We start from the raw sequence: 16242 nt of genomic DNA on the forward strand, positions 1-16242 counted from the left end.
ATATTTCTGAATAGCTGCTTTAATAGAATTTAAATAGATATTTAACGTAATATTTCTGAATAATTACTGAAAGCTGTAATTTATTATGTTCTAATGTGAGTTTTTTTTTTTTTTTTTTTTTTTTTTTTAAGGTTAATATTTATAGACTTGTCACCAAAAATAGTGTGGAAGAGGATATCATTGAACGAGCTAAAAGAAAAATGGTGCTTGATCATCTAGTCATACAACGCATGGATACAACTGGTCGCACTATTATGTCATCTAATAAAACTCCTTCTAGGTATTTTATCTTTATGATCAAATCGATGGTATCAACAAGATGTTATACAGTACAAAGTCTGAGATCCTTACTCATCGGGATCCAGATTTGGGATTTTTCCGGATATTATATCATCAGTTTAAATCTAGTAGCACGGCATGTAGAAATTATAAAATTAAAAATATGGAATTGTGATTTATGAAATAATGAAGCGCTTATCTAAAGGGTATCAAAATTTACACAAAAAAAAAGCTTGCTATTTATTTGTTTACTTTATAATTTCACATTTAGTTTTCAATATTCGAAAACCTTTAAAATTTGCGACTGTCATCATCAAATTTAGCTATTGCTCACTATACATATTTGGCTATGCATCATGAGCTTGGCAACAAGTTGTTCCACTAAATTTTATGTTTCTTCTATCGCACACCGAGACAATTAAACCTGATTTGTATTAGTGTAGTTACTTATTATACTTATGTCTATTTCTTACACATGCTTATCTGAGTCCTGAATAAATAAATTCCCACATATGCTTAAGGTGTATTGAGGTCCAGCGCTAGATATCTTATCGCTTTATGCAGTCTTCGTGGGTCCTAAATACTACCGAGCGCCTTCCTTTGTCTTCCCTAAATTCTGCCACCCAGTGCAGCCATACGAGCCCTGGCACTGGTTCTGGGTTTATGTGAATAACAAATCGGGTATTCTTAATTCAAATAGTACTAAATTTAATCTTTTTGGCCTATGAGTATCATTAACAAAATCTCATTTTGGCATATGGAAAGAGATTTTAGTTAAATTTTTCCTCATCAACATTTCTTAGTGCATTGCACTTAAATCTGCAATCATCGCCAAGCGAAATGTCAACATAAAAGGTTACTATAATCTTTATTATTCAATTACTAGCATTAAAAAAAATATTTAGCGTCGCTGCATGAGTCATTACTCAAGTTGTCTTGTGTTGATAAATGTGTGGTGATCAGTGGTTTAACTAGAACTCTTGGGCCCCTATGCAAAAGATTTTCGTGGAGGGCCCCTCAAAAAGGGGCAGTTTGTCCAGAAGGACTATTAATTTCATTTGGCATTGTACGTTGATTCACCATAAACAGCGAATAACTTTTTAAATTGTTGCCACCAAATATTAGAGCCCTGTATTATATTTAAAGACATTAAATAATGAAGAATCTGCATAAATGTATGTATGTTTCTCGCATTGTGATAAAGCGATACCTGGAGCCATCGAATTTTGAATAACGTATACGTCTCCACCCAAATATCTGCATCTGAAAGCCCAAATTCAGAATTTGTTTTATTATCTATTTCGTATTTTGTAAAGAATTGACGAGTTTTTGATTAAGAAACTCAATGATTTTAAAATGAGCAATGGCAACACTGCATGAAAAGAAAAATCTTGTCTCCAGCGTGTGAGGCTGTGTATCGGAAATCCTAAAGATGGGCGTAGTTGTAAAATCAGAAAGTTCGCACTTAACGCCGCATACAGTTCAACACTAAAGTGACAAAATTTTTAAAAGCCGAATAGCCGATATGTAAGATGCAGTGTTAAGTGTTGGCATACATTTTAATATTCTTTTTAGTTATTTCCCAGTTTGTTCAGTATCCCGTTTAGTAAGATGGTTTTTTTTTTTTTTTTTTCATAATTAAGTTTTTATGTGTTTATTTATAAGTGTCACTTCTTCTGACTTATGCCATATAAAACTGAGTTCTTATGCACAAACCACAATATATTTAAAAACAGCATATTTATATTTGCTATATTATTTTTTTTAAACTAGCCGCACATATAGCAAGCCGCATAATATAGTTATCGTAAAAAAGGAAAAGTATATAATGATGTTAATGAACGTAATTTCATAAAAATGTTGAATACTTCTAATTAAACATTACGTGATTTTCAACATGTTCACTTAAATCAATTGCATGAGAAAGTAGTAAAAAGATTTTCTCAAGAACTGTGCTTGTTGCTTTTAAAACACCAGACCTTCCAGATTTTAACTTTCCAGACTATATATGAAAGTATCTTAGGCTTTACTGAATAGCAACGTGCTGACAAGAGGAAAATAAAAGAATTTTACTTCTAGCAGCGGCAATACATTGCTTTCATAGAGATGACTTTGTTAATTAAAATATAAATAAATATGTTGCACTTTATACAATTGGCAGCACTCTCATGTGCTGAGGTAAAAGTGCTCTGTTTTGAACAGTGTTGCCGTTGCTTCCTTTCAAATTCATTACAGTTTTTAAAAAATATGAAATAAATGATAAAAAAAAAACTAGAAATTCAAATTTCGGGCATCCAGGTGCACATGTTTGGGTGACGGACTATGTTATTCAAAATTTAATGTCTCTAGGTACCCTCGTTTCTTTTAAATGCGAGAAACATACATTCGTGCACTCGGAATCTTCATTATTTAATAATATCTTTAAAAATAATGCAGGGCGTTAATATGTGACAGCAATGATTTGATAAGGGATACACTGTTTATAATGAAGCAAAGCAATGCATTTTATATTAAACTGTAATAATCACTCATATGGATGAATTTAATTTTAAGTTTAATACTAGGACTGATTTTTGGAGTTAATTAATGGAAATGCCAGTAACAGATTAAATATATGAACAAAATTAAATGCTCCAAATGATATGTTTTGAAAATTGAGAACTGCAAAATTAAGTACCAGAACCATGCCTAGTTATTTCTTTGATTTATACTTCAAAATATATCTATTGATTATTCGATCTTAATAACAAAATATATAGAAACAAAATAATTACATAAATATAAAACAATAACCGTTTAATAAGAAATTATTATACTTATTTTCTGGCATCCTGTAATTTATACTTTGTTACATATTTTGTTCCATTCATATATACCTATATATATATATATATATATAATTTAAGGATTCTATATTAACTAATACATATATAACCAAAAATTACATTAATGATGTATTTTTGAGTATGTTTAACTTCATTCTGAAGAATTTTCTGCAGTCTAGTTAGCGTTATTTTATGAGTACCAAATCAGAAACAATTAAATTTTTACATAGCGTTAGAAAATTCACCAAAAAGTAGCGACCCACAATGTATTTGTAATTTGTTAAATGGTTATTAGACGTAAAAAGGTTGAACAACATTTGAGATACGACTATTTTCTCAGATACCCAGATATTTCTTATACATGTAATATAGCATTCAAAGTGCAAAACTCAATGTTTACACTACAAATCCATTGATGTTATAAATATGTGTCTTTCTATTCCTGTGCAACTGCGGAACTTTTACTACTCTTTTCTTATACAATAAAATTTGACATGTGGCTGCAGTATAAAATCACTTCCTGAAACTGGAATTTCTGCGAATTCTAGTGAACTTTAGGAGGCCTGACTTTTTTTCCTGTATCTTAATTTTTGCAGCCATTGTCACTTACTCGCCTCAACAAATTCAGAACTTGTTCTCACAATAAACCTGAATAACAGTCTGGCCTCAATTATAGCTAATGATTTAAAAGCTGTCCTCCTGAGGGGAATCAAAACTAGAGCATACAGCCTTTTTTTCCCCCAAAAAACTGAATTCAGGTGTTATATGTGCTTACAAGGACCCCTATCTGTGTCATATATATATTGTAATATTTTATTATTTAACAAATATCTATATTTATTATTGGAGTGGCAGCATCATATTTGTATCATGTAGCTGTTGCTTAGCAACATAAGATTTTGTTTAAAATTGTGATTCTAAAAGTTTTACCAGCTAGTAGGAGTTGTATGAAAAATTTATAACTAAAAGACTGTATTCAAATTATCTATCTCCTTAAACTAAAAATAAAATTTATGTTTAATAAGATTATGATTTGTTATTTTGTTAAATATTGCACAATACATTAAATATATATATATAAATGTAGATCAGCAAGACATTCAAGGGACCCTTAAGTAAGCCTTCGGACCCCTATGCAACAGCGTTCCTTGCGTACCCTTATTTATGCCACTGGTATTGATGAAAGGAAAATATAATAAATAATGATTTGCCAGAATGTCATCAGGGATATAACATATTAGTAGGTTTAAAGTCAACGTTGTACCAGTGTAGAATGTTTCGGTTTGAGATGTATGTTAAGCAGCTATGCATCCATGGAGTCGAATTATTGGTCATACAAATTTATGCTAAAATGATTGTTTCTTCAATAACAAGGTACTTTATTTAGTGCCAAAGTGAAATTAAGAATTGAACACTCCAAATGTTTTATTATACACAGAGGGGGAATCAAATGCGCATGTGTAAGGCATACAAAATGTTTTTAATTTGTTGGTGGCTTTGAGGTCCAGATTTTAGATCATTCCGGATATTGGATGCCCGGATCTCGTACTTTGCACTATATATTGCTCTGTGTATTCCAAATTTGTTGTAAATTATTGTTTCCTTAACCTTTTTTCAATCACTGCTCCCATTACAAGGGTGGGTGTTTTATTTTCCTTGGCATGTTTGTCTAGTTTGTTCAACTTAACCTTACTCATAATGATTTATTAAATGGTCCTTTTAATATAATCTGTGACCACTAACTGAAAACAAAAATATTTAAGCAGTTATACCACTCATAAAATTATTAATTAATACTCGCTGTGTAATACAGAATCTGATGAATCTGACATGATTCTTGCCATTCTGTTGGCAGTAAAATACAGCGAAAGAACATGCTACTTAGGTCCCAGTCACATTATGTTTTGGCTACACAGGACTTGACATCGAAAGGGACAATTCTCAGAACCCGCACATTTCCAGGAAACCCACGTAGCTAGGTTACCATGTTCACTTATTTAAAAGACTTGAATGCCAAACAGTAATCGATTGTTGCTCAGATTGGGATCACATGATCCTTCAGAAACAGAACTTTCATCTGATTGGTTGATCTGTACCTAGAACAGAGTTTCAGCTGAGACATTTTCGGTGAGGTTTAAAAAAATGCCACATAGCTGCAACATCATTTCCATAGCTAGGCGAGACTTCGCTTCCAGCAGGCTCTTTTTTCTAAGAATCTTCCCTGAAAAGTATTTAGGAAATCAAATTTTCCAGGTGGATTCTTATTGCCTACTTACTTCTAGTTTCTTCTTAAGTTCTACTTAAACGGTTGTATAGCTACTAAGATTGTCATTTTAGTGAAGCTTAAAAGCCATTATCTCCATTACTGTTGTGGATCAAGGTTTAAGATGTAGCTGATTAGAGAAGTAAAGTTGTGTGGGCATGATTATGCAACTGAGTCAAATAATTAGCCAAATGTCTGTTTATGTTTGTCTTCCTATGACAGTTTAATTCTTTTACCCAGGTTGGCTAAAATTGAAAAGTTAGAACATTTAGACAATTACATCAGTTTACATGATGTAACAATAGCTGATTGTCTAGCAACAGAAGTTCAACTGCAGTTGTGACAACTATACCATTGTCTGAATGCTCCCTTACTGCCCATTGGAACAGTATTACTCTTTTTCCCAGATTTCAACATCTGTTGGTGGGCGATACATCTATGCTGTAGATAGACACTTTGAAGTAATTTCTTAATTTTCATTGGGACATTTTTGTGCATTTTAAGTAAAAATAAATTTCAGACAATTTTTCCTAATTTTAGATTATTTCATCAATAAATAAAGACACTTTACAAAACCAGTCAACATTTGTACTTTTTTACTTCTGATTTTTAATTATTTCTAGTATTTAAAAATCTATTGGAAACTATTTCCTAGATTTGATTTGTCAATATATAGCATGCATTGAGTGCTACTATATTATTATAGTAATATATGTATATTATTCTCCTTCTCCCAAGCAATGCCACTCCATTCAACAAAGAAGAACTTGCTGCTATACTAAAGTTTGGTGCTGAAGAATTGTTTAAAGAAACTGAAGAAGGTGATGAAGAACCACAGGTTTGTTGAATGTTTTCAGTTATTTGTATGTTCTCATTAGAATTCAAATTTTATTTCTTTTTTGTTGAGTCATGAATCATAAGTAATTTTTAATAATGTTTTATATCATAAGTGATTTTCTGGTTTCAAAATTTGTAACGAAATATTATAGGTTGATATTGATGAAATATTGAGCAGAGCTGAATACAGGGAAGACCAGCCCATGTCAGTTGGGGAAGAATTATTATCTGCATTTAAGGTTGGTATACTTTATTTCTCTCTTCTTATTTAATTGTATGTTTCTGTTATTTTAAAGCAATATGCATTTGTGAGGGGAAGGCATTTGAGATTGTATTAGATTAACACAAGTATGAAATGACTTCACTGGTGTATTTTATGCTATGAAAATACTTGATATAGATTTAAATTAGTGTTTTGATAAATACAAAATATAATTGCATTGAACTAAAAAATGACCATTAATAAAAATTGTAATTCTGGAAATAAAGTAAAACAAATTTTAAATAGCTTAATTAATCAAGATGTTGTTAAATTTCAGTGAACATTTTAGAGAGATCCTAAATATTCATCTGTAATCCTAAATATTATAAATATAAATGAGATTTTTTACAGTGTAAATCAAATTTTAATACAAAAATTGCATACATAATACAAAATTGTATTCATATGTAAGTCATCTCTATCCATAATAAAGTTTCACATCTTTTTAAGGAGTGTAAAACTTCTATACTACTCTTAAAGTAGAGACTTTATTGTATTCTAGCATGTGTGCGTTTTTCATTTACGTCATATCTCCGGCTCTTTTTCTGTGACTTTTAATAATGTTCCACATACTCAGATTACTTGAACTTTGATTCTTGTCATAATCTAGAGAAACAAAAACACTGAATTATCCATTAACTTTAATTCCTTCATGCTGTTTCAGGTTTCAGTTGTTATACAATTCATCTTACTATTTAAATAGTTTGTAAAAAAAAAAAAGAAAAGAAAAGATCACAATATTGTTATTTTTGGTGATGAGTGTAGCTTTAGTAAAATAGATACAAATTGTGGCTTCAATCACATACTAATTCCATATGTTTGAAAGTTCAGATATACATTTTATAAAATTACTTTATATGTAAATTGACTGTTCTGATTACCTAATACTGTCTTCAGTAATTTTTTGCAGTATTTCATCATCAATTTTATATTACCTTTTGGTTGCAGTTTGGAAATTATACTGTAGAGAAGAAAAGTAATTTTTATAAGGCCTTTATTTATTTGTTTCTATTTTGGGAATGAAAAAGGCAATTTTTAGTTGTTATTTAGAGGGTAAGTATGGCAGTTACAGCAAGAAAAATTTCATGGTTCTCTGCAGCTACATGTTTGGCTCACTTTGATGCCAGTTTTTAAAAGTGTCAGTTGTTTTTCTCTTTAATCGCCATCCTACCCCTTCAAGTTTTAGTCAGAATTTGAAGGCAGCCTTACAATCTCTCTTAAATTTATTGTGCATACTTTCAGTGTACTTCTTGTCATTGATTGTAATTTTTTGTGGTATACTGAAAAAATAATTTTCATACCTACAGTAAAGATAGCTTATATTTAATATATTTCTAAAATTGCTTTTAGTGTACTATTTTTCCATTTGAGAAGGTCATTTAAGATCATATCTTTATTTTCACTTTTACCACAATTCTGTGTCTTTTGGTTGGCTTCTTGATTCTTCAGGGTTTGTTGAATTCGAACATTACCTATTGTCCTAATATTCAATGAGCCTACTTTTCTCTCTCTCTCTCTCTTCTTTTTTTTTTTTTTTTTTTTTTAGTACTTGAGTTTCTAAAAGTGAATTATTTTTAACTCAGGCTGTGAATAATACACTTCAAAATAACGTAGCCATGCTTCATAAGTGCGTGTTTTTGTTCTTCTCAAGCATAATATCTTAACTTTATTGCTAAGTTTTTAATGATGGTTTATAAATTGTTTCTAAAATCTCAAATTTTTTTGCTAAAATCTTGAAATTCTTAGAAATTATTTTTATTGAGGAATTAAACTTGTATAAAGAAAGAAAATTAAAGCTGCAAAGTCATATACTTAGTAGCTTTGAAAATGTATGTTACTGTAACAAATAACCCCCATTTAATAACAGTGGATGCAAAAGTTCAATATTATTTCTCAGTCATGTATTGTTAGCATGAGATATGACCTCTGAGAATTTGCAGTTAATATCCAGCTCATTTTTTCAACTGTTTTTGAAGTGTCTGTACATAGTCTGCATTTCTAGGCTACTGTCTTTGTTTTAAAGATTGTCAGTTAAAACTGAAAATTTCTTCTTTACTGAATATAAAGTATATGTTAAATATTTATATTTTATAGGTTGCAAGTTTTAATTTTAATGAAGAAGTAGTAAGTATGCAGAGTGTTGGTGATGCAAAAGATCAGTCGAATGAAAAAGAATGGGATGAAATAATTCCAGAAAATGTATGTTACTGTAACAAATAACCCCCCATTTAATAACAGTGGATGCAAAAGTTCAATATTATTTCTCAGTCATGTATTGTTAGCATGAGATATGACCTCTGAGAATTTGCAGTTAATATCCAGCTCATTTTTTCAACTGTTTTTGAAGTGTCTGTACATAGTCTGCATTTCTAGGCTACTGTCTTTGTTTTAAAGACTGTCAGTTAAAACTGAAAATTTCTTCTTTACTGAGTATAAAGTATATGTTAAATATTTATATTTTATAGGTTGCAAGTTTTAATTTTAATGAAGAAGAAGTAAGTATGCAGAGTGTTGGTGATGCAAAAGATCAGTCGAATGAAAAAGAATGGGATGAAATAATTCCAGAAAATGACAGGAAATTAATTGAAGAGGAAGAGCGGGAAAAGGAAGAATTAGAAATGTATTTACCTCCTCGAAGTAGAAAATTAGTTAAAAGGGTATGTATCTTGTTCTCCTCACTTTTATTGGGGGGAAGGCAGCTTTGTTTGTTCATTTGTCACTTTTATCTAATATTTCTTTCTATTATGATAGGTATCAAAAAATTCTGATAGTGATGCCAGCAAAGGAGATTCTGGCAGTGGCTCAGAAAAAGATGATTCAGATGAAGATAAGCCACGAAAAAGAGGCAGACCACGTATTGTACAGCGAGATGGTGTTAAAGGTTTTACAGATGTAGAAATTAGAAGGTAACTTATAAATTGTCTTTTGTAAATCATTTATATTAACAAAAATAAATAGTTCTGAGAACTATAGTTTATCATAATGTTAGTGAAACAGTTTTAACCTTTTAACTGTCATGCCCGAGATAATCTCGGGCACAGCACTGGTGTTCGAAAATGTCATGCCCGAGTATTACTCGGTATAATATTTTTTTTGAGTGCATCATATTGTTATACCCGAATATTTATCGGGAGACGTTTATTTCGGTTTCATTTCTTTGTCAAACCCGACTGTATCTCGGGAAAAGTTAATGTGCGCTCAATTCAATAGATGACAGCACTGTACTGAAGATTTCAAAGGTTAGAGGTTATAAGTTCTTTGGTTCAAAGTGCACAGGATCTTTTTGTTGTAAAATGGCATCCAGTTCTTTAAAACGTTATATGGATGATTTAGATTCTTCAACCGAAGATGAAGGATGTGTGTCTGATGAGCAGTATTCATGATACTTCCATGATCAGCCTCAAAAATAAAAAAAATGAAGATATACTCAAGGCCGAAGATTGTTTCTAACTATAGTTAAACTATGGGTGGTGTAGATCGCTGTGATTAGGAAATATCCTTTCATCCAACAATCCGAAAACGTGAGAAAAAATATTATAAAAATATATTTTTACATTTACTAGACAAGGTACTTCGGAACTCTTATTTACTCTATAAAAATGTAGTTGGGAAACGTATTACATTTTTTAGAATTTCGAATCTAAGTTGTAGAAGAGCTTTTACATAAATATGATGATGCAGCTTCTAGACAAAAGAATATTGGCAGACCACCTACAATAGATAACCCTGCCCGTCTTACTGAACAACATTTTATTTCCTATATTCCTCCTACTCCTGTGAAACGTGAGCCTACAAGACAGTGCAAAGTGTGTTGTTCGAAAAAAGATAAAAATGGGGAAAAGATAAGGAAGGAAACACGATTCTGGTGTAGTGATTGTGGAGTTGGTTTGTGCTTGGAAAAGTGTTTCCAGTTGTACCACACAAGACTGAATTATTGAACTACTAATAGGTATTCACTTTTATTTATTTTTTTCATTTATTTATTTTAAATTTTAGAAAATAATGTTTCACTAGAAGCGAACTTTACAACTGCCATGTTGAGTGGCAGCCGCCTCAAGCAAATACGCAGTGGCTACAAAACTTTAAAAATTTTACCCATGTACTTCAAAATATCAATTTTTAACTACTTAAGTATATTTTATTTTGTACTAAACATTTGATTTTTCCAATAAAAAAAATTTGACAATTTGTGTACCCAAATGATCAAAATAACTCGACAGTTAGAGGGTTAATGAGTATGCTATTTAGTTAAAAGTTATTTTAATCCCTTTTTTTATGATCCTTAAGGTTAATTATTATCATTAAATGGCTCGATTTATTTTTTTGATCCATTTCTTGCTGGTTTTATAGTTTTGCATTATTCAGTAAAATTCATCCACCATATAGCCTGGACCTTGCATTATCTGACTACCATTTGTTTCAGTCTCTGCAAAACTCTCTTTATAAAAAATTGGCCAACTGAAGCACTGCTGAAAATCACTTGGCCAAATTTTTCAACAATAAACCACAGAAGTTCTACACTGATGGAATTATGAAGCTACCCGAAAAATGTCAAATATGTACTTTTTAATTTTTAAAGAAAACTTTTGTTCAAAAATGGGCCCAAAAAGTGTGGAGACTTTTTATATGGCCCAATAGATAAGTTTTTGTATAACAAGGTGAAATGACATTTGGATCTGGAATAAAACCTAAAATCAGTTTCAAATTTTCAATTATTTTCTTTTGGGAAGAAAATGCATTAAAGTACAAATCTTTTGTTAAGTATTTGGAATATTTTGTCATATAAAATCTTATCAGGAGGGATTGGGGGGGGGATTTGTTTTTTAATTAGTCAAAATTCAAATTCAAATTTTACATTAGTTTTTTACTGAAAACCTATGTACATTTTGACTGCTTCTGTCTCTAGTCCTTCTTTAAGGAGATAAATTGTATGCAAAATATCCATATTTATGCAAGGATTATTAAACTCATTAGTGTTAGCAAAGCTCAGTAGTATTCTGTTGGATATCTCAGCTAAATTAGTTTTCATTTTCAGCATTAATGACGAGCATTGAAAATAAAAATGATACTAACAGGAAATTATAATATTTTTTTCACATTAAAATTCATGTGTATGTTGTATTTTCATCTTGACCCATTTAAAACTAATTGTATATCTCTAAAACGTAGTGTTTTATTTTTAAAAAATTTTAATTAATCCAAGAAAAATCATAAGCTCTGAATTTTGAATTATTAGAAGCATATATGTCTTATAGTAATTATCTAATTTATTATTATTATTTATTTGTTATTATTCTGTTTTATTAGATGTTGTGTTATGTGTGTGTGTCATGACATCATTTTTAATAACAACATAAGTAGATGAGGATAGAATGAATATGCATAAAAGATGCGAGACATCGTAGTAGCCAATTTAACACTTTTTTATATTGAGAAACACATTTTTACATGAATTATGCAATTTAATGAATGAAATATGTGTACCCATTCATGATCACATTTGGGCCTTTTCAACTTCTGTATAAAAATGAATTTTGATGGAGGAAGGAGCTACCATTGGCTACAAATTTTCAAATTGGCAAGAGAAAAGTAATGCCCTGTGATCAGGATAAAGACTCATTTCAGCTTCATTCGGCTTTGTTAATTTTGAGTTTTGATTTTCAAATTCAAAATTGTTATTGGCTGAAGTGCCATTAGCTTTATGTAAGAATCATGTGAGAAGCATTGATTTTGAAATGACACTGTTAAGAGAGATTTATTTTATGAGCAATTATTGCTTTTAGAATAGGAAAGGGAAATAACCAAATTTAAATGTAGAATTAGGGACTATTGAAAATTTAATAAATTTGGAAAGGAATTTGATTTACTTTTTTTATTGTTTTATGTATATATATAATCTTTTGTTTTTCTCATTTTGTAGGTTTATTAAGAGCTATAAGAAGTTTTCTGCACCTTTGAAAAGGTTCGTTTTTTTCCCCCTCTTCTCCATGTATGTCTCCCCATCATTGCTTTAATCGTATTGTAAATTAAGAATTGCCTTTCATGTTAAAAATTAAAGCCTCAAAATATATGTGGGGGTATTGTTTTTCTTTATTATTATGGCAAAAGAGAGAGAGCAATAAAAAATGTCCATACTGTGTATTGCAATTTCAGTTCATATATGACTTTTTTTTTTATTTAGTCATTATAATCATTATTTAATTTGGTCATTATTTTTTTATTTAATCATTGATTTAAAATTTCTTTAAAAGTCCACAAGTGATAATGGGGGGAATATAACCTCTGAGGTACTTTTTAATGCCTTATTTTATTGCGATTTTTATGTATTGTGAAAAACTTTTTTTTTTTTTTTTTTGAGGAGGTCTTGCGGATAGACCACTCTGCTGTAAATGGCGTCGGATGGTATACGCAGACACTGGATGATGCGTTACAGACTGAATGTGCTGTGCTATGGTTCGTGATGTGACTGAGCGATCCGTCACTGCCATGCGCACAATGTTCCTGTCATCACGTGAGGTGGATGCGATCGAACACGTTGGTCCATCATACCCTCCTGCATCCAACTGTCACATATCTGCATTACAGTTGTTTGGTTTCGTCCAACACAACTACCGATTTCCCTGAAAGATAATCCACATTCTCGGTAGGCCACTATCCTTCCTCTGTCAAACTCAGATACTTGATCAAACGATGATCGCTGTTTCTACAAGGCATAATTGATCGGTGGTTTTTTTTTTTTTTTTTTTTTTTTTACACAAGAAAAACACAATTGCCGAACTTGAAATCGTCAAAAACTACAAGCCTTAAATAACGCTTTGAAGTGGTGCCATAGGCGCGCGTGATATGCGTCTACACTGAAATTCTAATTTGCATATCTCGCCTTTGCTAATGCATGCTGTAAATTTCATGTTATTTGCATGCTTCCTTCAGGGTGTTGCATTTACGGTGGCCAGCAGTGTACGAATACAAAAATGAATACAGCCAAAAAGTTTATTTTAAGTTACTTCTAATTCATATAACGATCAAGTAATTGCCAGCAACTGTAGTCATCAGTCAGTCTTTGGCAAATTGCTATGGATATGTAATAATCATTTGAAAAATAATTGATGAGCATTTGAATACCAAAGGGTGTACACATTTTGTTTTTGGGTTAATTCATAATAACATTATATGTATGATCTACGTAATATAAACGTGGCCAATAAATAATAAGAAGTGTGTGTAACAGCTGTGCATTTATAACATTTGATTACTTAAAGCAGTACACAACTGATTATCACCTTCATGTGTGTTTACATAATTAATTGTACTTGCCAATTATGTGCATTGGCCTACTAGTGGCTGAAGCGTCGTTAAACACTGGTAGTTCTGTCTGAGGTTAGAATGCCGCGAATGGGCTGGCTACATGGGCGTTTTCTTGGGTTTTCCCCATCTGTAACTGGTATACGACCCAGTTTTAAAAAATCTTCTACAAAGGGATCCCTCGAGGCTTTGCCGTAATCACATAAAACAAACTCGTGATGTGCATCTCCTAATTTCTAGAGTTGGTATAATTAATGTTTTATGTATATTACTGAGTGTTCTATGGGACAGTGAATAACTTGCACATGTTTGATTGCTCATGTATTCATATGCTTTATTTAATTTTCATTTTGCTAAATAGTATCTGCTAAATGTGAGGATGTTAATTTCAGCCATATAGATTTTTGTCAAAGAAGGTCTCTCTCTCTCTCTCTCTCTCTTTTTTTTCCCCTGTTTGTTTATATTTATGGGCAGAACAGTAATTATGAGCCATAAAGTTAGTCAAGAAAATGCTTTCACCAGGTCACAAATTTTCATTGGAATGCAGACATCAGAAAATACACATAAGTAATGTCTGATAAATAGGCTTATCCAGCATACATTTTAAACTAGTCTTAGTTTATACAGAATTTGTCTATTACTGATGTAATTGATTGTTATAGCAGAAGTGTGTTTATCTGTTACTTGAAGTGCCAGAGTTCAGATCAAAGTGATTAACTTGATAGCAATCACCTTTCTATTATCTTTCATAACTAACAATAAAATTTAAAATGAAGAGTGTAAGCAATACAAAACATGAAGAAGCAAATATCATTTTCTCCAATCTGAGTGATAACTGATTCTTGTTTGACTTTCAGCCATTTTACTAAGTGAAGATGGTAACCTGATTTTGCGAAAGAGTGATTCTCAGAACTGTTCCTTTAAACGTTTTGGTCCGGCAACAAATATCGTATGTGATAGCAGTATTAGGATAAAGGGGAATCCCTTAAATTCTTGAACAATCTTATAATTGCAAAACTAATCACTAAATTATTTGGAACTTTTAAAATATACCTCAAAAAGTAAAGAAAAATGAAATGATACTTTTCAACAATTAGAAAATGGATGTAGATGTATCGGGTCAGTCCATAAGTTTGTGCGTATTAAGGTATGTGTGGAATTCACTATGACGCATTTACTAAAACAATACCATTTTGAACCTGTTGAATCTTGTCATTGTTTGACTAACATATTATTCAGTTCATCACCAACTTTCGTAAATATCGAACGCATTTTAGTACCCATAGAAGATGAATGTAGATAATCAGTACAAACGTGCTGTGGTACATTTTTTTATTTTCATGCGGTGAATCTGCCAGGTTTGCAGCGATAAAAATTAATAGTGTACATAGTGAACACACTATTAGTGTAAGGACTTCCCAGAAATGGTTTAAAAATTTTAATGTTGGAAAAAGCAGCATTGATGATGAATCCCGTTCAGGACGTTTTGAACTGTTAGAACCAAAGCAAGCAATTAATTCAGAAGTTTATAGTGAAAACCTTTGCTGTCTAAACTCAGAATTGATAATAAAAAAAAAAAAAAAAACACCAACGATTGGTGAATATCAAGAAAGTGTTTCATCATAATAATGCTAGACCACATATGGCTCAAACAATGCTGCAAAAAATTAATGAATTTAATTGGGAGCTTTTGCCACATCCTGCTTACTCCTCAGATATTGCCTCAAGTAATTTTCACTTGTTTCGTGCCTTACAAAATTTTTTTACTGGGGAAAAAATTAAATTCTAAACAGAATGTACACAATAAACTTTCAAGTGTTTTTGCATCAAAACCAGAGTCTTTCTACAGCAATGGCATAAAAAAGCTGCCTGTAAGATGGCGAGACATTGTAGATAGTGGAGGGAAAAATACAATTGATTAAAATATTAAATTGTGTTTTATATTATTTAAAATTTTACCAAAAAATACGTACGAATTTATGGACTGACCCAATAATTTTGAAAAACCAATTCTCAAGTCTGTTTTATATTTTATCTATCCATATTTTGTTTCATATTACAGTATTTTGCTACAGCATTTTCCCCCCTACCTTCAGACCTTTTCTACCTGAATTTCATCCATTTTGTTTTTGTTGGTTATTGCTGACAAAGAAAACTTTTCACTACATGTTTTTAATAAAAAGCATGAGAGGTATTTTTTCCCTATATTATGTTTATTTATTTTTCTATAGATGTATTGATTCTATAGATCTCCATATTTGTATGCTGTGCAGATCGGAAAAATTTTTAATTTTAAAAAAAATAGTTTTAGTAGTATAATACATAAATCACTCTAGGTAATTTTAAATCTATTTAAAACCAATTATTAGAGTTTTGTAGGATCGTTTTAGTTAATTAAAAGACTGCTTTAAATTTTTAATTGTAATGATTTTTTGTCTTAATATTTTTTTTTATTAGTTGATGAAATCAGAATG

The 16242-nt window shown here is 30.9% G+C and overlaps 1 protein-coding gene across 2 annotated transcripts in view; it reads left to right on the top strand.

Annotated features, from left to right (window-relative positions):
* Chd1 (chromodomain-helicase-DNA-binding protein 1) overlaps positions 1-16242 on the top strand; it is a 123621-nt gene that overhangs the window by 64600 nt on the left and 42779 nt on the right. For both annotated transcript variants that reach the window (XM_035371090.2, XM_035371091.2), the window contains 6 exons: positions 132-280; positions 6106-6205; positions 6357-6443; positions 8932-9123; positions 9218-9372; positions 12387-12428. In XM_035371090.2, coding sequence (XP_035226981.1) covers positions 132-280; positions 6106-6205; positions 6357-6443; positions 8932-9123; positions 9218-9372; positions 12387-12428 — 725 coding nt within the window. The remainder of the gene's footprint in view (positions 1-131; positions 281-6105; positions 6206-6356; positions 6444-8931; positions 9124-9217; positions 9373-12386; positions 12429-16242) is intronic.

The sequence above is a fragment of the Stegodyphus dumicola genome, chromosome 6, assembly GCF_044657685.1.
Source record: "Stegodyphus dumicola isolate Sdum_Otavi_A_Nest chromosome 6, ASM4465768v1".
NCBI classification, from domain to species: domain Eukaryota; kingdom Metazoa; phylum Arthropoda; class Arachnida; order Araneae; family Eresidae; genus Stegodyphus; species Stegodyphus dumicola.